Source organism: Scyliorhinus torazame, chromosome 5, assembly GCF_047496885.1.
Source record: "Scyliorhinus torazame isolate Kashiwa2021f chromosome 5, sScyTor2.1, whole genome shotgun sequence".
Taxonomy (NCBI): domain Eukaryota; kingdom Metazoa; phylum Chordata; class Chondrichthyes; order Carcharhiniformes; family Scyliorhinidae; genus Scyliorhinus; species Scyliorhinus torazame.
In genome coordinates this window covers 306892501-306909498 of record NC_092711.1, presented here as the reverse complement: position 1 = coordinate 306909498, position 16998 = coordinate 306892501, and the positions used below count along the sequence as shown (strand labels likewise).

General features: G+C 49.6%; 1 protein-coding gene across 3 annotated transcripts in view; it reads left to right on the top strand.

Annotated features, from left to right (window-relative positions):
* Window positions 1-387: 387 nt before the first annotated feature.
* radx (RPA1 related single stranded DNA binding protein) overlaps window positions 388-16998 on the top strand; it is a 75056-nt gene continuing 58445 nt past the window's right edge. The window contains exons 1-3 of one of the 3 annotated variants that reach the window (XM_072505894.1): window positions 388-489; window positions 2718-3382; window positions 7460-7602. In XM_072505894.1, the coding sequence (XP_072361995.1) occupies window positions 2743-3382; window positions 7460-7602 (783 nt within the window). In that variant the 5' untranslated portion in view covers window positions 388-489; window positions 2718-2742. Of the gene's footprint in view, window positions 528-2717; window positions 3383-7459; window positions 7603-16998 lie in introns of all 3 variants that reach the window. The other 2 variants (XM_072505896.1, XM_072505895.1) reach the window with 2 other exon arrangements.

The window sequence follows — 16998 nt, the reverse complement described above, 5'->3', positions numbered from 1 at the left end:
GTGAATCGCACATCAAACAGTTCAAACCGAAACTGAAGCCGACTGTCAACCTCTCAATCTCAATAAGAGCGAGCACACTGCAGCCGGGCTGACACTGGAAAGAGTGGGAGTGACACGCAATCAATTTGTTACATTTTAAGCTGAAGGAAAAGTAGCAATTTTAGCAGATCAGATGGAATATCATCCTTTCCTGAAAAGTCGGTCAGCGAATGGCTTTGCTGGATGAAAAGAGTCGCCGACACTCTGGCAAACTCACCCATCCCTTTAAGGGGAGTCTCTTTAATACCATTTGTGAGGTCACGGGTTCCAGTCATTTGAAACATTGTGGGCTGGGCAGCCATTGGTTCAGGCCGGATACATTCAGTTACCTCGCTGGGGATTGGCTCAACCCACACTTCCGCCATTCTGTCAAAGGGAAAATACAGCGACTGGGACGTTAAAGAAACAGAATCAGTTACAGCAAAACTACTGGAACAATTATCCCAGATTGTGAGTTACAGTAATATTTCCATCAGATTTCGCAGTGTGTGAGTAACAGTAACATCTCCATCCTATTGCTCAGTGTGTGAGTTACAGTAACATTTCCATCCTATTACTCAGTGTGTGAGTTACAGTAACATCTCCATCCTATTCTTCAGTGTGTGAGTTACAGTAACATCTCCATCCTATTCCTGTGTGTGTTACAGTAACATTTCCATTCTATTGCCCTGTGTGAGTTACAGTAACATTTCCATCCTATTCTTCAGTATGTGAGTTACAGTAACTTTCCACCCTATTCTTCAGTGTGTCAGGTACAGTAACATTTCCATCCTATTGCTCAGTGTGAGTTACAGTAACATTTCCATTCTATTGCTCAGTGTGTGAGTTACAGTAACATCTCCATCCTATTCCTCCGTGTGAGAGTTACAGTAACATTTCCATCCTATTGCTTAGTGTGAGTTACAGTAATATTTCCATCCTATCCCTCAGTGTGTAAGTTACAGCAACATTTCCATCATATTCCTCAGTGTATGAATTACAGTAACATCTCCATCCTATTGCTCAGTGTGAGAGTTACAGTAACATTTCCATCCTATTGCTTAGTGTGAGTTACAGTAACATTTCCATCCTATCCCTCAGTGTGTAGGTTACAGTAACATTTCCATCCTAACCCTCAGTGTGTAAGTTACAGCAACATTTCCATCATATTCCTCAGTGTATGAATTACAGTAACATCTCCATCCTATTCCTCCGTGTGAGAGTTACAGTAACATTTTCATCCTATTGCTCAGTGTGTGAGTTACAGTAACATTTTCATCCTATTGCTCAGTGTGTAAGTTACAGCAACATTTCCATCATATTCCTCAGTGTATGAATTACAGTAACATCTCCATCCTATTGCTCAGTGTGTGAGTTACAGTAACATTTCCATCAAATTCCTCAGTGTGAGTTACAGTAATATTTCCATCCTATTGTTCAGTGTGAGTTACAGTAACATTTCCATTCTATTGCTCCGTGTGTAGCAGTAACATTTCCATTCTATTGCTCAGTGCGTGAGTTACAGTAACATTTCCATCCTATTCCTCAGTGTGTCAATGACAGTAGCATCTCCATCCTATTCCTCAGTGTAAGTTCAGTAACATTTCCATTCTATTGCTCAGTATGTGAGTTACAGTAACATTTCCATCCTATTGCTTAGTGTAAGTTACAGTAACATTTCCATCCTATTCCTCAGTGTGTGAGTTACAGTAACATTTCCATCCTATTCTTCATTGTGTGAGTTACAGTAACATTTCCATCCTATTGCTCAGTGTGTCAGGTACAGTAACATCTCCATCCTATTCCTCAGTGTGTGAATTACAGTATCATTTCCATCCTATTCTTCATTGTGTGAGTTACAGTAACATTTCCATCCTATTGCTCAGTGTGTCAGGTACAGTAACATCTCCATCCTATTCCTCAGTGTGTGAATTACAGTATCATTTCCATCCTATTCTTCATTGTGTGAGTTACAGTAACATTTCCATCCTATTGCTCAGTGTGTCAGGTACAGTAACATCTCCATCCTATTCCTCAGTGAGTGAATTACAGTAACATTTCCATCATATTCCTCAGTGTGTCAATTACAGTAACATTTCCATCCTATTACTCAGTGTGTGAGTTACAGTAACATTTGCATTCTATTGCTCAGTGTGTCGGTCACAGTAACATCTCCATCCTATTGCTCAGTGTGAGTTACAGTAACATTTCCATCCTGTTGCTCAGTGTGTGATTTACAGTAATATTTCCATTCTATTCCTCAGTGTGAGCTACAGTAACATTTCCATCCTATTCCTCAATGTGTGAGTTACAGTAACATTTCCATTCTATTGCTCAGTGTGAGTTACAGTAACATTTCCATCCTATTCCATGTGTGAATTACAGTAACATTTCCATTATATTACTCAGTGTGAGTCACAGTAACATTTGCATTATATTGCTCACTGTGTTAATTGCAGTAACATTTCCATCCTATTGCTCAGTGAGTTACAGTAACATTTACATTATCTTGCTCAGTGGGAAAGACAGTAACATTTCCATCATATTCCTCAGTGTGTGAATTACAGTAACATTTCCATTCTATTCCTCTGTGCTCCAGTAACATTTCCACTATAATGCTCAAAGTGTGATAATTGCATTTATTGTTCTCTTATTAAAATTTCATTGCTCAGGATGTGTTTTCATCTGTTTCTCAACAGTCGATACTTCCTTGCTGTTCAGGAGATGTCGACAGCGTTGTCTGACTCTTCTATCCCCAGTGTTTGCCTTGACGGCGCAGCGGAAGAAGGAACCAGCTCGTTCATTTTGTCCCTTTTGCATCAGCTCATTTCCCCGAGCGTCCTGCAAGCTGTTCATCCTGACAGTGCTGAACTAGTGGCGGTTGTGACCGTGCAGCGGTACTTGGGAGAGCCTGGGAATGAGAAGAAACCCAGACCAGGTTCCTGTTACTTTTACGATGTGACTGTGAGTGATGGCGTTTCTCAAGTAAAGTGTTACCTGGCTCCTGACCTGAACCCCCTTGTGCACCGGAACCGTCTGAAGGCTGGCAATGGAATTCACATCACCCGCTGCAGCCTGGTGTACGATGAGAAGAGGCTAAACCATTGTTTCCTGCAGATTGAGGCATTGGAGCTGGCAGCTCCTGAGAGTGCTCTCACCTTGAGCATCCCCGTCTTGAGCACTGAGTCCCTACACAGCCTGACTGCATTCCAGAGAGGAAGGGACCTCCTGCGGACTTTACAGGTGGAAACCCCCTTGAAAGGTGGAAAGATTCATTATTTGCCATTGTGGAACAATAATGACCCCTATGGTGGAGAATGGAATGGCCCAAAGAGTCCACCCTTTCCAAATGTCTCACTTGGAGGTGAGCTGTTCTTTGACTTGAAGCTTAAGATACAGAATATTGTTGTTGAGCATGCTGTCCTTTATAAAATTGATAACTGAATTCGGATTATTCCTTCATTTTTTTGCTTTGCATGTGTTTGGGCACCTCGATTTGACAAGCGAGGCAGTGCTGAGGTCTCAGAGAACAGGCTACCATGTTTCCCTCATGTAGTTGGGCAGCCCTGGGATTTGCGGAAAGCCAACCCAGATTTGTTAAGGTTGAGTAATAGAATAGAATCCATAAAATCCCAACAGTGTAGAAGGAGGCCATTCAGCCCATTGAGTCTTCACCGGCCCTCCAAAAGAGTACCCTACCGAGGCTAACTCTCTGCCGTATCCCCATAACCCCACCAAACCTGCACACGTTTGGACACTAAGGGGCAATTTTCAGCTTGGCCAATGCACCTATCCAACACATCTTTGAACTAATTGGCCCAAATTTCATTGCTGAGTTTAGTAACTTGAGGATGCCGGTGGTAAATGGACATTAATTTATTGAACTATTTACAGAGCTCTGCTTAAAGCAGCCAATGGTGGGGGCCTTCTGCACCATTAGGCCTGCGTCTGGGCTTCCGCCTGATGAGGGTCTGGGTCAGGTGGAGTTTATCGATTTGACGATCGTTGTTTCCTGGCTGACTGCCGGAAAGTTACCACTGGGGCCTCAGCCGTAATACGCCGTTGTCTGTTGGAAGGATTCCCTCTGCATCCATGTCGGATTCGGAGTCATCCTCTGCACTGGGTGTTGTGACTGGGACGGCTGGGTCTCCAGGCGGAGGTGCGGTTCCAGTCGGAGACGCCAGTACTGCCGGTCGGATGTTGAGCTGTGCGGATTCCTGCTTCATCAGGTGGTCCAAGTGTTTGCGGTGGACCTTCCCTCGAATCCGGACCTTACAAGAAAACGAACCCGTTTGTTGCAGGACTAGTCCTGAGAGCCACAATGCTCCATCACCAAAATTCCGAGCGCTGACCACATCCCCAGAGTGAAATATGTGCCCAGGCCCTCAAGTCATGGTGGTTTTTCTGTGTTTCCTGTTGCGCCCCAACCTTTCTGCCAAGACTTGGAAACGTCAGACTCAGCGGGTTCTGAGTCCATGGCCCATCAATAGCTCCGCCGGGGTGATTCCAGTTCTCACATGGGGCATTGTGTAATAATTAAAGGGAACCACGCCAGTCATGTGTCTATCAACCCTGTGGATTGCTCCTTTAAGCCTTTCCTGAAGATCTGGAACGCCCTTTCTGCGAGACCATTGGAGGAGGGATGTTCTGGAGCAATGTGAACATGCTGATGCCCTTCCTCTTCATAATTATGATGAATTCGTCATGAGTGAACACCGTCTCATTGTCCATCACCAGGACCTCAGGGATTCCATGAGCGTTAAAAATGGCCTGGAGCTTCTCTATCTTGGAGGCCAACCCACACACCTCTAGCCACTTTGAGTGAGCATCCACAAGCACGAGGAACATGGACCCCAAAAACGGTCCCACAAAAGACGCATCTGGGAATATGCATTGGGTTCCCGGGCATTGCCAAGGATAAAGGGAGGCTGCTGGTGGGAGCTTCTGATGCTTCTGGCACAGTGGGCATGACCCTTTCGATGTCCCTATCGATACCGGGCCACCAGACATAACTGCAGGCCAACATTTTTATATTAGAAGCTCCTGGATAGCTACTGTGCCGGTCCAATAGCAGAGCTTCCTGACCCTGTGGGGGATGACCACGTGGGCTCCCCACACTATGATGCTGTCTTCGACACTGAGCGAAAGGCTGTAGGGTCTGGAATGGCCTCCTGTTTTCGTGCCGCTCAACAGCGTGGTGAAGCTTCACCAATCCCGGGTCTTGCTGTGTCCACCTGAGCAGCTGACCATGAAATTGATAGTCGCAATTACCTCATCAGCCGCAGGTGGGGACGGGGCAGGAGCAGACAGCTGGGGGTGCCTACATGAACAATTTGCGTGCCCAGGCGGTGTTGGAATGAATACTCGTACACAGTGAGCAGGAGCGCCAAACGCTGGATCCTAGCCGATGTGATTGGGAGGGTTCCTTTGTCCTCCCCGAAGAAGCCGAACAGCGGCTTGTGATTGGCTACAATGACAAAATGTCGCCCATACTGGTGGAACTTTTTTATCCCAAAGATCACTGCCAAACCCTCTTTCTCTATCTGAGCGTAAGGTCGTTCTGCGTCCGCCAGAGTTCTCGAAGCAAACGCGATGAGGCGTTCCGTGCCGCTGCCTATCCGCGGGCTCGCACCGCCCAGTGCTGTAGGGGGAAGCATCACATGTCAAGATTAGGGGCCTTCCTTAGGACAGCACGGTGGCGCAGTGGGTTAGCCCTGCTGCCTCACGGCGCCGAGGTTCCAGGTTCGATCCCGGCTCTGGGTCACTGTCCGTGTGGAGTTTGCACATTCTCCCCGTGTTTGCGTGGGTTTCGCCCCCACAACCCAAAAGATGTACAGGTTGGGTGGATTGGCCACGCTAAATTGCCCCTTAATTGGAAAAAATGAATTGGGTACTCTAAATTTATTATTTTAAAGGATTAGGGGCCTACCGGATCATAACGTGCAAAAAGCTGCTTGGAGAACAAACGCTTCTTATCAGCCTCAAACGCTTTCTTCTGCCAAGGGCCCCAGCAACACTTTCTCAATAGCATGTGGATTGGAGCCAACAGAGTGGCCTAGTTGGCGATGAACGTTCCATAATAGTTGACTCGGCCTAAAAACGACCAGAGCTCAGTGGTGATCTTCGGGGTGGGGGGCCCTTTTTTAGTGCCAGCTTTATCTTCCACTGGGAGTAGACCATTACTGTGTCCGCTGTAACTGAGATAGGTCACTGCTCTAGCGCGGATCACACATTCGCTCCTCTTCAGCCAGGCACCTCCATGGGAAAAATGCCGGAGGACTTCCTGTAGGTTATCCATGTGCATCCCGTGATCAGCACACAGTCCAAATAGACGGCCACCTTCGATAGGCCCTGCAAGATGTTCTCCATCGCCGGGGCCGATGAAACTCCAAACGGGCGGCGGGTGTACTTAAACGACCCCTGATGAATATTGATGGTGGCAAACACTCGAGATTCAAAAAGGCCATTACAGAGAAACAACTTTTCCTGGTGAGTGAATGCTGAACAAGAAAACATACCCTTGAAATTAGAAATAGGCCAGTTAGGAGTGAAATAGTGACATCAAAAAACGCTTTCTCACCATGGGGAATGGAAATCTGGAACCAATCTCACAAAACACTGAACGGTGGGTCAACTGAAATTTCCAAGACTGAGAGGGATAACTTGAGGGTATCAAGGCATAGGGCGGCATGGTGGCACAGTGGTTAGCACTGCTGCCTCACAATGCCAGGGACCCGGGTTCAATTCCAGCCTTGGGTGACTGTGCGGAGTTTCCATGTTCTCCCCGTGTGTGCGTGGGTTTCCTCCGGCTGTTCCGGTTTCCTCCCACAGTCCAAAGATGTGCAGGTTTGGTGGATTGGCCATGCCCCTTGATGTCCAAAAATGTGTGGTCCCCTTATTACTCAAGAGCCTCTAACCCCTGAAGAAATTGTGGTACCTTGTCACTAGGTTTCCTCCAATTCTGCGTGCACACTTTTATTTGCCCACAATCTTTTATCAACGTCTGTAAGGCCATGAAAACAATATTGATAAAGATTCGGCTATCCACCATGTTAGAGACCTCCCCGGAAATTCAACTCGATTGGACACAGGCGTCCTTCCCTTTGCTCAGCCATCGATTGATTCTTGGCCCAGTCATTTTGGAACCGGTCACTGTCAACATTGTGGAGCAGTCTCCCCGCTGGTTATAATTGGAAAATGATGGAAATACACACAGCAGATCAAACAGTCGTCTGTGGAGAGAGGAACAGAGTTAATGGGCGGAATTTTTCGCCGGTTGGATTTTCCAGTCCTGCCAAAGTCAGTGGAGTTTAGATCGGCCAGAAGGATTTTCTGAACCACCCTCCACTGCAACGGTGCCGTAACGTACTGCCCAGGTTTCAGGTCAGTGACTTCTCACTCGACAAAAGCTAATGTTTCATTCTCTTCTGATTTCTGACAGGTTTTAGACTCATTTCCCTCCAGCTATTGGCAATGACCTGGAGAACGAAACTTGAATTTCCACATCTGCTGGTACGAATAATGCACAAATCCAGGTTGCGCTATTATGGGAAACCTGGAACAAAGGTGGACTTTCCTTATCAGGTCAGTGATCTCGGATGTCTGCCCTCCCTGACGTCCAGAGGAGTGGGAAATTCTGATCCAGCGCTTTCATCATTTGCAGTGCGCTGCTGGCAGCAATTAAAGTTCGCGCCGTTGGTTACTTTTCAACCCAAATCATTTAGAGGAGACGCAGGCCTCATTTTAATACAGGCAGGAGGAGAGGTTGGATATGTTCACGTTGACCGGGGGTGGGTCCTGCCAAGCTTAGCGGGGCCACATTTGTGTCCGGTAGCTTTGTCTTCCACCCGGCTGCTGTCCGGATGGGTGGGATCACCAGCAGAAGGAGCAGGGGCACCCACGCCGGCCGGCCCTAGAAATCAGGAGAGGCTAACGGGAGGAGGGACACGAGGGAGGTTCCGGGATAAGCATTCACGCTCATCCTCTCGAACCTTCCCTAAACCTCTCCACCTCTCTATCCCTCTTGCCTCCTTTCATTCATAGTTTCCTCGGCATTTACCGCACAGAAGGAGACCATTCAGCCCATCGTGTCCACATCAGTCAAAAAGGACCTGACAACACTAATCCCGATTTCCCACGCTTGGCCCATAGAGTTGGAGGACATGGCAGCGCAAGTGAATATCTGAATACTTCTTAAATGTGAGAAGTGTTTCTGAGTCGACCACTCTTTCAGGCAGTGAGCTCCAGACTCCCATCATCCTCTGGATAAAAAAGTTTCTCCTCAACTACCTGCTTAGCCCTCGACCTCTTACCTTAGATCTATGCCCTCTGGTTATTGACCTCTCTAGTAATGGAAAGAGGGCATTCCCATCTATGCCCCTTATAATCTTAGCCACCTCTATCAGGTCCCTTCTCAATCTTCCCTGCTCCAAGGAATGCAGTCCCAGTCTATCCAATCCCTCCTCATAGCTCAGACCCTCCAGCACAGGCAGCATCCTGGCAAATCTCTTCTGCAACCTCTCCAGTGAAATCATATCCTTCCTATGATTCTTTGTTTCCTTTCCTTTCCTTCCTTTATTCCTTCAAACCTGCCTCTTTGACCAAGTTTTTGGCAACCTGCCCTGATAATAATAATCGCTTATTGTCACAAGTAGGCTTCAATGAAATTACTGTGAAAAGTCCCTAGTCGCCACATTCCGCCGCCTGTTCGGGGGGGGGGGGGGTGGTACGGGAATTGAACCCACGCTGCTGCCTTGTTCTGCATTGCAAGCCAGCGATTTAGCCCAGTGTGCTAAACCAGAACGCGTAGCTCGCTAGCTAACACTTTAAGACGCTCCGGGCACGATTCAGGTGCACCGGGTGAATAGCGGGAGAGGGCAAAATCGAGATTCGCCGCGGGCTCGAACTATTTTGCGATTCACCCCTCCCTCGCCTGATGGTGAGTTGCTGATCTCTCCCAAATATGGCCTGAATATCATTAACATTCATTTGCATTAATGTCAATCTCAGTAACGAGATTGAGGTTGAATGCAGTGGCCTCCTGGAATTACCCTACTCCCCAGCACAAAAAACTCACCGGGGCGACAATTAGCAAACCTGGTGTAATGGCTACTGGGGGGAACTGAGGAGGAGAGTAGTCATTTCAGTTTACCAGCATACAGCACAAGAACACCGGAGCTGATGCCCCAGTGCTCGGGGAGGCGGGGGGGGGAGGGAGAAAACCCCTGGGTGGGGGAACCCTCAGTGGGGTGGTCGGGGGACTGAAGCGTTCCAGGTCAAGGGTCACCCCTGGGCTGACTGGCGGGGGGGCGGGGTGGGGGGGGGTTGGGCTGAGGGGCTTTGCGTCTGTGAGGCCTTCAAGCCATCTTTAAATATGTGGAGATCATAACAGGGGCAACCCCAGCTGCAGCCTGTCTGTCCCACCAAACACGCCCAGGACAGACCCCTACTGCGGCTTCTATCTTGACATTTATTTCACTCCCTTTAACTGTGAACAGCCTCCAACTTCACAGCTGTGAAGGCTATTTCAAATGAGGAATTTGCCTAGTTAGTTGTGAGAGCAGTTCACAGCTGCAGGTTGTGTTTGCTGCTTGCACCTGCTAGTGGCTGCAGATGCCTGGAGGCTGCTGTTGCTGTTTCCTTCCTTTTCTGTAGCTGGAAAGAAGGACAATGTTTTCTATGCTACCTGGCTCCTGGAACACTGGGCTCAGGGGGGGACGTTTGAGTCCAGAAGGCAATACGGTTCGAAACAAGAAGATGCTGCGGGACCTGATGCGCGACATTGTTTCACCTGTTGAAGAAATGCTTTTGCAGATTACTGATGCTTTTGTTGCTGGTGTGGTGACTGCTGCCTGTAACTGGCACCTTACCATGGGTCAAACACGCTGGAAGTCAAAGGATGTTCAACTGCACCTTGAGCGCCAGTGGAATGTGTGGATGCCAGGATTTGGTTCCGGTGAGATTGGGCCGTGTGGGAGGGGCCTGCACAGCTGCGGCTCCTGGACGGAGCGTGGCACTGATACGTGGAACAAGACACATGTTGATGGACAGATCATTTCTACGACAAAGTTCTGGACATGATAACACAGTCTCAGGCATATCCTCCGTTTCTGTCGCGGAACCTGCGAGGGGTGGCACTGTGTGTTTGGTTTTTTGTTTGTGAAAATGAGCTGATATAACATTGTATTGGCACCAATATCGAACGGTGACGTTACCTTGTTGAATGGTTAGTGTGATATTTGGATCATTACGTCGTTGATTTTCAAATCTTTGTTACTGTTGGCCGTTTAATTAGCAAAATATTCTCAACTCTCAAGTGCCTCCTTGAAGACACATGTGCCATGTCTCAAAGGATGATTAGTGCATTGCATGTCCAGCAACCTTTGAAGCCTGAACAGTGGGCCTGAACTTTAGGAGCATCAGCAACATAGAGACAGCTGCCAACAATCAAACACTTAGGAACAGGGCTTCAGCACTGGGGATCCTCTCGCAGTCGAAGGGTGAGTGTGTGGATGAGCGATGGGCAGCTGAGCCCTAATGTTCCCGGCTGAGATATGGGGGCTCGAAGCTCCTGATGTGGCTGGGGGTGAGTGTGCTGAGGAAGGTTTGCCAGCATAAGTGGAGGGGGCTTGGTGCATTTGAGGGTCCCGGGGTGGAAGCCTGAACTGATTGTCGGTAACCCTCCTTCTCCAATTCCTTCCGGATGAAGCTTCGTTTGCTGGAGTTGATCCCGCGGAGGCTGCCCTCTCATTGCTTGTGGCAGCCGAGGTGGGAAACCGCCTTAGAAAGCAGCAGCGACAAGGCAGGCTGGAGGCGTCACCCCATGCGCAGGAGGAAACCGCACACCCTGAAGACCCGGCTACCCACCAGGCTGAGGAGGGAGCCAGAAGGGGCGGCCAGTGACGGCCCATGGTGTACAGGTGTCGCTGGTCATTCAATGAGCTGACGGACACCATGTGCCGCAGAAGACTCCACCTCAGCAGCGAGACAGTGCGGACATGCAGGAGGAGGGGGAGCCCACCCGTTTCCAGTGGCCATGAAAGTCACTGCAGCCCTAAACATTTATGCCACCGGGTCATTCCAGGGCTTGAGTCACAGTCATCTGCCCACAGGTGCACCCATGTGGTGATGGATGCTCTGTATGCCCGAGCATCAGACTATATTACCTTTGAGCTGGACTAGGCCCACCAAAATATCCAGGCTGCAGCATTTGCCGCCATCGCCAAGATGCCCCAGATCCAGAGGGTGATCGATGGCATGCATGTCACCCTGCGAGGACTGGGTCATCAGGGAGTGCCCTATATTAGCAGGAAGTGGTTCTACTCCCTGAATATTCAGATTGTGTGTGACCACTGCCTCCGAATCATGCATATGTGTGCCCGCTACCCTGGGAGGGCTCGTGACAGCAAAGGGCCGACATGCCAGGAGGACCAGGGTGGCCCGCACCATCTCCAGAGGTTGTGTCTGCCAGCTCAAAAACCGACCCTCCCTCCATCCCACCTCCACCATCACACCATCCTCTCACCGACTTCATCATGCCATCCTGTTCTGCCCGCTGCCCTTGAGATGCACTGGTGTCGGGAGTGGGGGATTCGGAAGAACTGGAGGCCGCCGTAGTCTCCTTGGTGGCAGGCCCCGGGTTGGCCTCCAGTGCTCCCTCCTCCACATCAGTGTCTGTAGGGCCCTGGGGGACTCCATGGGACGGAGGGGCAGCTGGAGTGAGCTGCAGAGGCCTCTGAGTCATCTGGCTCTGCCAGTCCTGGCGGCTCCCCATTGTCTGCACCATGATGTCGATGCCCTCAGCGATGGTCCTCAGTGACTGGGCCATGGTCTGAGGTGCCTCAGCAATGTCCATCTGCATCTGGGACACATCCCTCAGTGACTGGGGCATGATGTCGAGACCCTCAACTATAGTCATCACAGACTGAGCCTTGGACACCACCACTCAAGATGCTGGCGTCGTGCTCCAGGTTTTCCACTGCGGTTGCCTACCAGTGTTGGCCTCAGTGCCACGCATTGTCGGCACCATCTCCGGCAGCCAAAGATTTTGGGACTCCAATTGGCCTTGCTGTCACTGGAATGTCACGGACACACCCTCCTGAATCTCACGGATCTGTCCTATCATCTGCATCAGCTCTGGGGGAATCTTGTCCAGAGGCTCGGCATGTGGCTGGGACCCAGCTGGGTCCTGGGATCCAGCAGACCCCCAACTGCTGTCTCCCCATGAATGTTCCTGCCTCCACCTGATGTGCATCAGTAACTGCGTAGTGCTCACCAGATTGTTCCCCAGAAGCCTGTCCACTAATGTCGCCCATCGAGATTCTCACTGGTGGAAGGTGCGGGTGCTAGCTGTGACGCCTCGCTGGTGGTCTCCTCGTAGCTCTCCTCTGAGGTGGTCTCTTAGATGGCAGGGGGAGGAACGTCTCTGGATGACCCGACATCATCAGGTGGAGATCCTGCGAGCGAATGGACATGTGGCCAGTGAGAGGGAAGGATCATTTTGTCTGATATGAACAACTCACTTGAGACAGGTCATCTGTGTGAAGGGGCAGTGGATCCTCACCTCTCTGGCTCAGGACAACCTCGCTGTCGGTGACTGCTCTCTCCATGGACAACCCCGTGATTTCCATGGCCCATTCCTCATAGGGGGTGAGGACTCAGATCTCTAGTACTACGCCCCTCCGTCTTGGCCCCTTCCCACAAATTATCAACTGTCTTCTGCGGGAACAAAGAGAGGGCATTGGGAGCCGCACGCTTGATGGGTCGGGGGTGTCTATGACAGGCGGCATGCATGGGCACCACAACTGGACATGGAGGGGTTGTGCTGGTGGTTGCCAGGGGGTTCTGAGGAACAAGCATGAAGATCGGATTTGGGGGTGGGTTGGGAATTTGAGCGGTGGCAGGTGGAACTACTCGCGAGATAGGCGAATCAGATGGCGAGGGAGCCAGTAATGTCGACAATCTTGCGGGGCTGATTTTTGGCACAGAGTGCCGTTGAATACGGACTGCGATTTTGCCCACGCAGCCGCCACCAAACGCATACAAAACCGGACTTTGAAATGTTTCCATTGAATCGCGCCCTGCATAAATCCAGTTGTTCTGAAACACAAGAGAGTGCTGAAACAGCAACTTAACCTTGTGGATCCGGCAGCTCTCAGCTCCCTTTAACTGCTGGCTCCCCTGACATGTGCGAAAACCATCAGCTAACTTGCAATTGTAATGGTGCTAGAGAAGCCTGATTTAAATGTGTTAATGAAAATCCTGCCTCTGCACAGCTGGACACCTGGCCATCCTAATATCCAAATTGTCTAACTAGTGGCAGGTTCATCCTGTTACAGGGAGGGCCATGTGTTAATGCACAGATTAGTAAGTCTAAGCACGAGATTGTCGTGTATGTAATGTCCATAATTTGCTTTTAATTTATCTTCAAAAATTTTTTAAGGGGGTCGCGATGGCGCCAAGGGTCGGGGGGCAGCCTGTGGGGTGGGGAAAAGCGCCCCTTCGCCGGGGGGCCTCCAATGGGGTCTGGCCCACGACCGGGGCCCACCGCTCGCCGGGCCGGCCTCTTCCTCTTCCCCCCCCCCCCCCCCCCGCCCCCCCGGGCCTACTTTGTTCCGCTTCCGGCCCCAGAAGCCCCGCGCCACGTTGCGTCCCCCACGCATGCGCGTTTTGGCGTGGCCCATCTGCGCATGCGCGGGTTGCCGCAGCACCCATTTGGCGCCGGGAAGATGGCTGGAGCGGTGTGAACCGCTCCAACGAGGTACTGGCCCCCTCAGTAGTCCCCGTGCCCGTTCACGACGGCGCGAACACTTAGTCTCCATTTTGGAGAATCGCGCCCCTTGTGTTGCCCAGTAATTGGGGTAACAAAGAACAAAGAAATGTACAGCACAGGAACAGGCCCTTCGGCCCTCCAAGCTCGTGCCGACCATGCTGCCCGACTAAACTACAATCTTCTACACTTCCTGGGTCCGTATCCCTCTATTCCCATCCTATTCATGTATTTGTCAAGATGCCCCTTAAATGTCACTATCGTCCCTGCTTCCACCACCTCCTCCAGTAGCGAGTTCCAGGCACCCACTACCCTCTGCGTAAAAAACGTGCCTCGTACATCTACTCTAAACCATGCCCCTCTCACCTTAAACCTATGCCCCCTAGTAATTGACCCCTCTACCCCGGGGAAAAGCCTCTGACTATCCACTCTGTCTAGGCCCCTCATAATTTTGTAGACCTCTATCAGGTCGCCCCTCAACCTCCTTCGTTCCAGTGAGAACAAACCGAGTTTATTCAACCGCTCCTCATAGCTAATGCCCTCCATACCAGGCAACATTCTGGTAAATCCCTTCTGCACCCTCTCGAAAGCCTCCACATCCTTCTGATAGTGTGGCGACCAGAATTGAACACTATACTCCAAGTGTGGCCTAACTAAGGTTCTATACAGCTGCAACATGACTTGCCAATTCTTATACTCAATGCCCCGGCCAATGAAGGCAAGCATGCCGTATGCCTTCTTGACTACCTTCTCCACCTGTGTTGCACCTTTCAATGACCTGTGGACCTGTACTCCTAGATCTCTTTGACTTTCAATACTCTTGAGGGTTCTACCATTCACTGTATATTCCCTACCTGCATTAGACCTTCCAAAATGCATAACCTCACATTTGTCTGGATTAAACTCCATCTGCCATCTCTCCGCCCAAGTCTCCAAACAATCTAAATCCTGCTGTATCCTCTGACAGTCCTCATCGCTATCTGCAATTCCACCAACCTTTGTGTCGTCTGCAAACTTACTAATCAGACCAGTTACATTTTCCTTCAAATCATTTATATATACTACAAAGAGCAAAGGTCCCAGCACTGATCCCTGTGGAACACCACTGGTCACAGCCCTCCAATTAGAAAAGCATCCTTCCATTGCTACTCTCTGCCTTCTATGACCTAGCCAGTTCTGTATCCACCTTGCCAGCTCACCCCTGATCCCGTGTGACTTCACCTTTTGTACTAGTCTACCATGAGGGACCTTGTCAAAGGCCTTACTGAAGTCCATATAGACAACATCCACTGCCCTACCTGCATCAATCATCTTAGTGACCTCCTCGAAAAACTCTATCAAGTTAGTGAGACACGACCTCCCCTTCACAAAACCATGCTGCCTCTCACTAATACGTCCATTTGCTTCCAAATGGGAGTAGATCCTGTCTCGAAGAACTCTCTCCAGTAATTTCCCTACCACTGAAGTAAGGCTCACCGGCCTGTAGTTCCCTGGATTATCCTTGCAACCCTTCTTAAACAGAGGAACAACATTGGCTATTCTCCAGTCCTCCGGGACATCCCCTGAAGACAGTGAGGATCCAAAGATTTCTGTCAAGGCCTCAGCAATTTCCTCTCCAGCCTCCTTCAGTATTCTGGGGTCGATCCCATCAGGCCCTGGGGACTTATCTACCTTAATATTTTTTAAGACACCCAACACCTCGTCTTTTTGGATCTCAATGTGACCCAGGCTATCTACACACCCTTCTCCGGACTCAGCATCTACCAATTTCTTCTCTTTGGTGAATACTGATGCAAAGTATTCATTTAGTACCTCGCCCATTTCCTCTGGCTCCACACATAGATTCCCTTGCCTATCCTTCAGTGGGCCAACCCTTTCCCTGGCTACCCTTTTGCTTTTTATGTACGTGTAAAAAGCCTTGGGATTTTCCTTAACCCTATTTGCCAATGACTTTTCGTGACCCCTTCTAGCCCTCCTGACTCCTTGAACAAAGAACAAAGAACAAAGAAATGTACAGCACAGGAACAGGCCCTTCGGCCCTCCAAGCCCGTGCCGACCATACTGCCCGACTAAACTACAATCTTCTACACTTCCTGGGTCCGTATCCTTCTATTCCCATCCTATTCATATATTTGTCAAGATGCCCCTTAAATGTCCCTATCGTCCCTGCCTCCACTACCTCCTCCGGTAGTGAGTTCCAGGCACCCACTACCCTCTGCGTAAAAAACTTGCCTCGTACATCTACTCTAAACTTTGCCCCTCTCACCTTAAACCTATGCCCCCTAGTAATTGACCCCTCTACCCTGGGGAAAAGCCTCTGACTATCCACTCTGTCTATGCCCCTCATAATTTTGTATACCTCTATCAGGTCGCCCCTCAACCTCCTTCGTTCCAGTGAGAACAAACCGAGTTTATTCAATCGCTCCTCATAGCTTATGCCCTCCATACCAGGCAACATTCTGGTAAATCTCTTCTGCACCCTCTCTAAAGCCTCCACATCCTTCTGGTAGTGTGGCGACCAGAATTGAACACTATACTCCAAGTGTGGCCTAACTAAGGTTCTATACAGCTTGCTTAAGTTCCTTCCTACTTTCCTTATATTCCACGCAGGCTTCGTCTGTTCCCAGCCTTTTAGCCCTGACAAATGCCTCCTTTTTCTTTTTGGCGAGGCCTACAATATCTCTCGTTATCCAAGGTTCCTGAAAATTGCCGTATTTATCCTTCTTCCTCACAGGAACATGCCGGTCCTGACTTCCTTTCAACTGACACTTGAAAGCCTCCCACATGTCAGATGTTGATTTGCCCTCAAACATCCACCCCCAATCTATGTTCTTCAGGTCCAGCCTAATACTGTTATAATTAGCCTTCCCCCAATTTAGCACATTCATCCTAGGACCACTCTTATCCTTGTCCACCAGTACTTTAAAACTTACTGAATTGTGGTCACTGTTACTGAAATGCTCCCCTACTGAAACATGTACCTCCTGGCCGGTCTCATTCCCCAATACCAGGTCCAGTACCGCCCCTTCCCTAGTTGGACTGTCTACATATTGTTTTAAGAAGCCCTCCTGGATGCTCCTTACAAACTCCGCCCCGTCTAAGCCCCTGGCACTAAGTGACTCCCAGTCAATATTGGGGAAGTTGAAGTCTCCCATCACCACAACCCTGTTGTTTTTACTCTTTTCAAAAATCTGTCTACCTATCTGCTCCTC